The sequence below is a fragment of the Mycetomoellerius zeteki genome, unplaced genomic scaffold, assembly GCF_001594055.1.
Source record: "Mycetomoellerius zeteki isolate Tzet28-1 unplaced genomic scaffold, Tzet1.0 scaffold135, whole genome shotgun sequence".
Classification (NCBI taxonomy): Eukaryota; Metazoa; Arthropoda; class Insecta; order Hymenoptera; family Formicidae; genus Mycetomoellerius; species Mycetomoellerius zeteki.
The window spans coordinates 2,191,863-2,200,486 of NW_017256287.1; the positions used below are offsets into that span (position 1 = coordinate 2,191,863).

Sequence of the window (8,624 nt, forward strand, 5' to 3'; positions counted from 1 at the left end):
CAAACAATATAACTCAATTATTAATATATTAAAAGAATCTGATGCCATAAAAAAGTGCAAAATGTGTGCATACGTGGAAAAAGAATTTCCAATACAGAGCAAAGAAAATAAAAGCAATTAAGTATGTGTGATGAATTTAATACTTACACATGTACAAGAATGATGCGTTATAGATTCATCGTGGAAATTTATTATTTAACGTAAAATATATAATTATACAAATGTCTGTGCAAACATATACGCAATTCTCTACTCAAATATTTTTTATCTCTGTGCAAATGAAAATATTTTTAATTAAATATATGTTACGTCAATGTCTACACTTTGCAATATAGAACATAATACATTAAAATATTTTTCCAAAATTTATTCGATATATTGTGCATGTCGATTATATATAGAAATAAGTAATAAAAATACTTTATCAATTTATTTTAGATACATTTACATACCATAATCAGTCAAAATTTTAGACTGTAGTGCCTTGTACATATTCTCTCCCCAAACGCAGTCATGTTAAATATGAACCAAAATTTATATTAATATTTGATTTGTGTTAGTGTTGCAAAAATTTGGTTATTTTTAGATATTAATAACATATAAACAATAAAAATATAAATCTCACAAATCTTGATGGTAATAAAATTTATAGATGTCTAGTGTGATTCATATACTTTTGAAATATAAGATAAAACTCTTATGAGAAACAATCCTTTGTAAATTATTCTTTCCTGAATTCGTTTTTATAATTATTTGTAGATTATAAATGATCAACATATTTCTCAATTATGCAGATGTCTTTTTATAGAATCAAATGACGCTGTTTCATAGAAAAATTATTTTTGGATGAAAAGTCCGAACTCTTAAGAAAATATTTTATTTAAACAATTTTAATTGAACAATAGTTATGAGAAAAATAACTCGAATATCTAAATTAAACTTCTATTAACCCTAGAACGCTATCGATTCGTAAATTTTATGTACAAGTCATAGCAAGCTCATTAAACGGTACCTTCATCAAGCGGTATCTGATTATCAAGAGCTTCAATTTGCTATGCCAAAAGCTAGGATAAATGAAGACAAATGTTTAAAAATTCAATCAGTATTATAATAGAGAGCATGATAAATGATTTCAATTTTTAAGCAATTTTCTGTTATTTATATAAATAAATTTTATTAAGAGTATTTATTACAAGGAGATTTTGGATTATATACTTTCATATCATTTTATGATTGAATTTCACATGCTCATTTTTTTCTTTCAAGTTAATAATTAATTACTTGTGTTTATAAAGGTTTAGATTATACATATTTTATCATTGAAAGTGTGAAATATATAAAAATTTTGTGTCGCATTAAGATGGCCTACTTTCTTATATATAAAATTTATATATAGAAATTCTATATTATTCAGAATCGATAACATTAGGATTAAGACAAATTACAAATAAAGTTGATTAAGAAAAAAAATTCCATGTGAAGCGCGAACGCTGACACCAATATATGCACATATATACAATTACATATACAAGCAGTTAAATATCTGCAGTTATAATTCAACAATTTATATATTTCATTTGTTAAAGAAGTTGTAGTTGCAAGTTACAAGATGATTTACAAATTAAAAAGAATGGTCCCTCTTGACCAGGTACATATGTCGAAGGTATAATATGGTATGTTCCTGCAGGTACATCTTCCAGTTCTAAATAAACAAATCCAGATCTGTAAATAAAAATTAATGATAAAAAGTATAAGAATGTCATTTATACAGATGAAACAATCCAGATAAGATACATACCGAAATGGTCCAGAACTTTTTGTTTTAAATTCAGTTACGGCATTTATATCTTTCAGTACGACGGTGTTAATGTCAAAACCTATTTGATATTCTTTAGGTCCTTTCAAAATAATTAGTAAGTAATTATTATTATTTGCACTTTCGAGTATTATTTGATATCGTGGATTATTTACATAAGTAGGATGATTACCACATCCTCCTGCTGTGATGTTCTTCCATTGACCTGTAATCTATAAAAAAAAAAATCACTTGTTAATATACAGGATGTCCCAAAATTTGCGACTCAAAACATAGTAAAAAAGTTCTCGAAAAATTAAATAAGAAAATTATTTGTAAATTTTTATTTTAGGCGGTAATTGTTTAGATAATAAAGTTGATTTAAATATGACCAGTTACAGACTATGTTTAGATGGTCATCTTCATGAATCACAAATTTCAGCGCGTTCACCAATACAAGTGATCATCTAAAACATAGTCTTAAGTAATAAGTAATTGATCATATTTAAAATTTTATATCTCAGAAAATATTGCTTAAAATAAAAATTGACAAATAAATTTTTACTAATTTTTTTTAAAACTTTCTTGCTATAATATTTTAAGTCACGAATTTTGGGACACTCTGTATAATTAAAAACAAATCTAAAATTAATCTAGAAAGAATATAAAGAAATATTTATTTATCGTAATATTTATCGTATTATTTATAAATAATATACCTCTTTTTCATATTTATAAGGTTGAGGTATTTTCCGTAATATAAATGGACATGTTCCATATGCACGAAGCGTATAATAGATAGTATTTGTTTTCTCATATTGAGATATGACTAAAGTATATTTTGCATCACTTTGCTCTCCGAGTTTGATTTTGCACAAATAATGTGGGCTATTTATTCTCACACCATCGATGTACGGTGGTGGATCATCTAAACAATTTTTGTAAGATTCATTATTAATTAGTTAAAAATAAATATAAAATTAAAAAATTTTGTATACACTTACGTGGATAATATACTCTTTTTCCATCATTACGATAAATTAAAACTGTAATATATTCTTGATTTTGTCGAAAATCTGCTATATCTGTAATATGCCTTGTAAGAAGTATCCAGATAGCACCAGACCCTTTATTTTGAATTTCTAACGAGAATTGTGGATTGTCACCAATATTGTATGCATCTCTCACAGGTCCAATACCAGCTTTCCACATTCTGTAATAAAATGGAATTACTTTGAACATATCACTGCTATAGTATATGAAAAGTAAGAGCATTCTCATAATACTACGGACTTTTATATATACTACTAGACTACTAACTCATATTATATAGATTATAGATGTATCTCTCTCCATCTCACAAGCACATCTCTCGCCGCATGCCAACGTACGTAAGAATTGGAATCACTTTTTCAAAAGAGTTAGCAGTCTAATAATATAGATATATTATAATAATATAGATATATTATAAGTATCTGTGCATAATACACATAATATAGATATAAGAGAAGAGTTACATACTGATGTATGCAATAAGTATAATTAAATAATCCTGGATTCCAGTTTAAATAGAATACGTCAAAGAAACGACATATACTGTCATAATCAATCCAAAAAACACCATTATCAAATACCGAAGCAGATTCTGGATCGTAATTCAATGTCTCCTTCAAATCCTGAGTCCAATGTTTTATATCAAGTTCAGAATAATTGCCTCTCCATCGCAAATGGGACCATGGATTTTTCAATTGTAGTAATCTTTCTCCCTACATGTGCATTAATACAATTTAAGTTAAATACTTCATATTTTCTCTAAATAAATACAAAACATAAATAATCCCTGATGAAAATTTTTCTTATAAATTTTATACGAATATAAAAATATAAAAAATATGAGAAAGAGTTATAAAATTATATAGAAATTCTGAAAAATTATATGAAAAATTCTGAGAAAAATTTTCACCAGGGATAATATGCTTAAAAATAGAAAATCTTACTTACATTTATATTATTAAAATACATTTTTAAAAATATTAAATGGACAATTCTTTTACTTTGCTTACATTAATCTTTCTCACATCAAGAACAGCGTATGCATGACTTGGTACAAGACCAGTACGATCTGCATCTAAATCTGATAACTCTCCTGTGGCTACAGTGACTAACACATCTCCCTTGTGAAGCCGTAATAATAATACATCAAATAAATTATCTTTATTAAAATCTACTTCATTTGGTCTTATCGCCCATCTTTCGGGTATCCAGCCAGTTAAAGCATGTAAATCTATATTCTGTAATAATATATTATAGAATTACATTAATAATAAATATATTTAAAAAATAGAAAAGATTAATGAGATAAATTATAGAAGAATTAGTAATTTAATGTTATCGCAAAGGTATCTAAACTTACACTATTTGATCCAGGAAAATTATAACCACCCATTACTTTCATATAAGCCTTCTCGAGTAAAGAAATCCATAGCTCCCCACGATTGCTAGAGTAGGAACAGAGTAATTGGTTGTATCGGCTTACAGGCAGAAGGTCATCTATTATTACTTTACGTGGAATGCCATTGATGTGTAGTTTCACCATGTATTTTCCTGATATTATATGTTCATCATTTCTAATATATGATAAATATTAAAGTACACGCGCATGTTTTATGTAAGATAAATTCTTAGGAGCTATTAAAAAAATACGTTGACATAAAAAAGGGAAGGGAGTAATTGAAAGTATTACGTAAGTAAACGAAGGAAAGGGAGGAGGTTGAAAGAAACGCGAACGTTTAATTTTGTACCGCTGCTTATTCATTCAAATTACCTGCGCGATTGAATAGAGTCTAAAAGTGCGTTCGTTATTTATCAAATGGAACACACCTTTAGGGTGCAAGGATAAATGATGCTTTCAAGTGCAGTAAACGCAAAAAGGAACACATTCTTTAACTATCATAATATTTTTGTTATCGGCAGTGCTCACATTCTTTTTTTTACTATTAATGGCCTTTTTTTTATTAAAAAAGGGGATGATCTGACTCTCTTTATTTTGTATATTCACTTTAGGGAGGGATCATTCTGTTACTAAAGGTGCGTTCGGGGAGACGGTATTAGCGCGATTTGTGTCAGTCTATCCTTGTTTTACGTCTAATAAACAACGAAGATAGAATGACAGGAGTAGCGCTAATAGCGTCTCCCCGAACACACCATTTATGTTACGAAGGGGGAAGGAGAGGGTCAAAAATTCATAATTTTAACGAACGTATTTTTTAAATGATCCCTTATGTAAAAAATGACTGTGCTGTTCAAATATATCTTTCAATAGCATAATTTTAATTTAAAGAGAACCATCAAGTGTGTAGAATGTTTAAAATTGCATTTTTGTCTTATTAAGAAGTCAACCACGAACAAAAGTATAACTATCAAAGTGCTCGTACAGAATGTACCTCTTTCATGTAGCAGATAGATTATTAATGTTAACATTTCTTATATAGTGTATTATACAGAATATATATAATTTTATAATAACATTTCTATAAAAGCTAATTAAAATAAATTAAATAATTACCAAATGGGTTATATATGGGTTCCTTGGATTTATTTTTGGGATAAATAATGGATGTTATGAGTCTTCGTCCAAATTTTTTTTCATATTGAGCACTCACAGCCAGAGATGCAACAAATGAACAATCAGAAACTACCTAAAATATAAATAAATCAATTAAATATTATTCAAGTGTGCTATAGAATCATTAGTTGCATTGTCTCTAAATTTGACAAACTAATAATACGAAAGATGTTTTTAATATGTTATATATTACTAACAGTCTGTTTTATGCTAAAATAGTCAACATGATGACCAATGACCATTTTAGGATCAGAATATAATTCTTCTGGTCGTCGCCAGCCAGCGAAATCGGGCTTTTGCTTTGGTGCCAACTCTAATAATCCGTCTTTATCAGTGAATGGAAAAGCATATTGGAATTTTTCAGCAAGATCAATACTCATAAATGGTACAAATTCGTTATCATTTATATGAGAGCCATATAGCAGCACTTTCTTTTCTTCTTCAGTATAATTAGTACTACCACCAGTTACTTTGAGATGTCCACTGTTTCCCCGGTGAAATAAGGATCTGGCATCTTTTGTTAAAATTTATTCAATTAATAAATACATTATAGCGCCATGTTTTTCGCTTTTATATATTTTTTTTACTACCTGGAGCAGCTGATGATGCATTTACTGGTTGTTGTGATTGTATTGACTGTTCAGTATCCGGAAAACTGCTTTCTGGTACAGATGGTAATTTAGCAAGACTTTTCATTATACCATTATCTGCAGTAGTTTTGATTCCTTTCAAAGATTCTGCCCGTTCAACAGCAACTCTAATAAGATTTGTCAACTTTGCTTTTACTTCTGTATCAGCAGTTTTCTGTATAATACATATATCATATAAATAAATTTAATAGGACTTTAATAATATGTTATTATATAATTATATTATATATAAATATAAATATGTTATTATATAAGGAAGAATTGTATTAGGTTGTTGTATAATTTCTGTTGTATTTTCGAGTATAATTTAAACCACCAGAACTTTGCAAAGATATTTATTTATAGACATTATTTAATAAAGCGAAGTTTCAGTTTTAAGAATCTGTTTTTTTTTTAATTTGCAGTATGATAATTTTTAAAGGAATAATGAGCAATCAAAGTCAAAATGCTTCTTTTACTTAACCAGCGATAACTTAGTAACAAAAGATCTCAGAACAATTTCAAAAAACAATTTTGTAAGAAAAGCTTCAAACTTTCATGTTAAAAAGTCCAAAACTTTTGCAAATTTTTTTTTAGCACCTGACAAGTGAAAAAATTTCCTATTTTATCCAGCTCATAGATTTTCTATATATAAAAAAGATCAAATTTACAGAAACTCAAAAACCACGATAACTCTTTAAAAGCGGAGATTTTAAACTTTAAAACTCTTTTTAAATTTAAATTTCGTCCATTTTTAACACATTCGATATGGAACTGATTTTGACGTACTTTCTGTTTAGCCGACGGAGGCGTTCAACGGATGTTTGATCATACAGAGTACAAATAGAAGATAATGCGCTAAATGCGGTAGAGATTCCGTTTCATTTTTTTTTGTAGATTATCAAGAGAAAAGATAAGTGGATGGGGAATGATAAATAAAGTTCGTAACTTTTTGTAATACGTATAAAGGCAGATCTCATTTACGTTTAGAATGTTTCAATAAAATACACTAAGAAAGTATATTTTTTATGTCATATAAATTACAGTTTTATAAGTGTATTTTTTATTATAAAATAAATTAAGTCTATTTTTCAGATTTGATAATCAGTCCACAGGGTCTGACGCCAGCTAAACGAAAAATTCAGTGTTGGTCTTCAAGGACCAACGGCGGCCAAACAGAAAATTCAGTGTCGGTCCCTGGAGACCGACACCATCTCGAATGTGTTAACAAAAGGCCTGTTGTTTTTGCCTCAACTTTTGCAGTCCATCTTTCTTCCTCTTCTTTCCTTCCAGAGAAAAAAGGAAGAAAGATGAACTGGTACAAAAGTTCAGCCCAAAAGAACAGGCCTAAAGTTACAACTGCCATTAATAGTAATGCAAAAATACGATAGAAATTATGCAACAATCTTATACTTACTGCATTAAGACCAAGTTCAGCAGCATCAGTATATAATTTTATCGCAATATCCTTTAAACCCGCTTCATCCGCATCTAATGCTTGATTCATAAGAAATTTACATTTCTTCAACTCAGACTGGTGTAAAGGTTCCGGCTTATGACTATTTTGTTCCTCTTCGCGAACTAAGTTTCAAAAATGACATTTTTCTGTTAAAAATATTTGTAATCATGTTTATAGAAAATTTCGTGGTGCACACTTACCAAGACATTGTAACAATGAAATCCTTTCACAATACTCTGCAAGCTTATCTTCATACATGCCATCTGATTGTAATTTAGTAAGAAGTTTAATAGCAATGTCATAATAATATAGAGCCTGTTGATATTGACCATTACTATCAAACTGCACTGCTCTACGAGCAGCAAGTCGTGCATCATCTAAGGTTTGCGTCATTTTAATGAGCAACAAAAAAAAGTCCAGGATCCAGATTTATTCGTCGGTAAATTGCTTCTATAAACTTCTGGATAGATTTTTGACCCATTATAAAGGGTCATAGTACATGCACAGTACCATGCGGTAATTGCATAATCTAACTGTCTAACATATACAAACACAAAAATTGATAAAAAATATACCGATCGATGCGTTTTTTCGTGAAATGAACGAATCTAGCAGAAAAAAGTGTCGCTCCCCTGAACCGAGATATCAATCGTTAAAGTTGACAACTATCAAGGTTACCAAATATATCACTATCATGTACGTGCAGCAGTTTTTCTCGCGCCATCAATGCTACCAACCAACATATACTACATCTTCGCCAAGGGTGCGTTCCAAAACTCGACTCTATCAACTCCGAGTATCTTTTATCCTTGTTCAACTGTCTTCAACATTCGGTAAAGAACAAGGATAAAAGATACTCGGACCATATAAGCGCATAATATTATTTAATATTAAATAATATTTTAGGCATATTCTCAGAATATTAAATATAACATTTTAATATTTTACTAAAATTATATAATATTAAATAATATTCCTGAAATATTAATGGATGGTTATATGTTCACTCCTAATAATATTATATGATTATTAAAAGTAACATTTATTTAATGTTACTGTAATATCGTATAAACATTAGAAAGTATTATAACAGCATTTACTTTAATTTGTAAAACT

General features: G+C 28.7%; 1 protein-coding gene across 1 annotated transcript; it reads right to left on the reverse strand.

The window, feature by feature from the left end:
- Positions 1-1,540: 1,540 nt before the first annotated feature.
- Positions 1,541-8,223, reverse strand: LOC108731570 (calpain-7). The gene is made up of 12 exons (XM_018461947.1): positions 7,709-8,223; positions 7,467-7,630; positions 6,011-6,224; positions 5,618-5,934; positions 5,361-5,493; positions 4,209-4,399; positions 3,859-4,086; positions 3,317-3,561; positions 2,800-3,008; positions 2,515-2,723; positions 1,799-2,028; positions 1,541-1,722 (listed from the first exon to the last, which is right to left on the reverse strand). The coding sequence occupies exons 1-12, from the start codon at positions 7,899-7,901 to the stop codon at positions 1,581-1,583; spliced, it is 2,475 nt and encodes an 824-aa protein (XP_018317449.1). The 5' UTR covers positions 7,902-8,223; the 3' UTR covers positions 1,541-1,580.
- Positions 8,224-8,624: the final 401 nt, after the last annotated feature.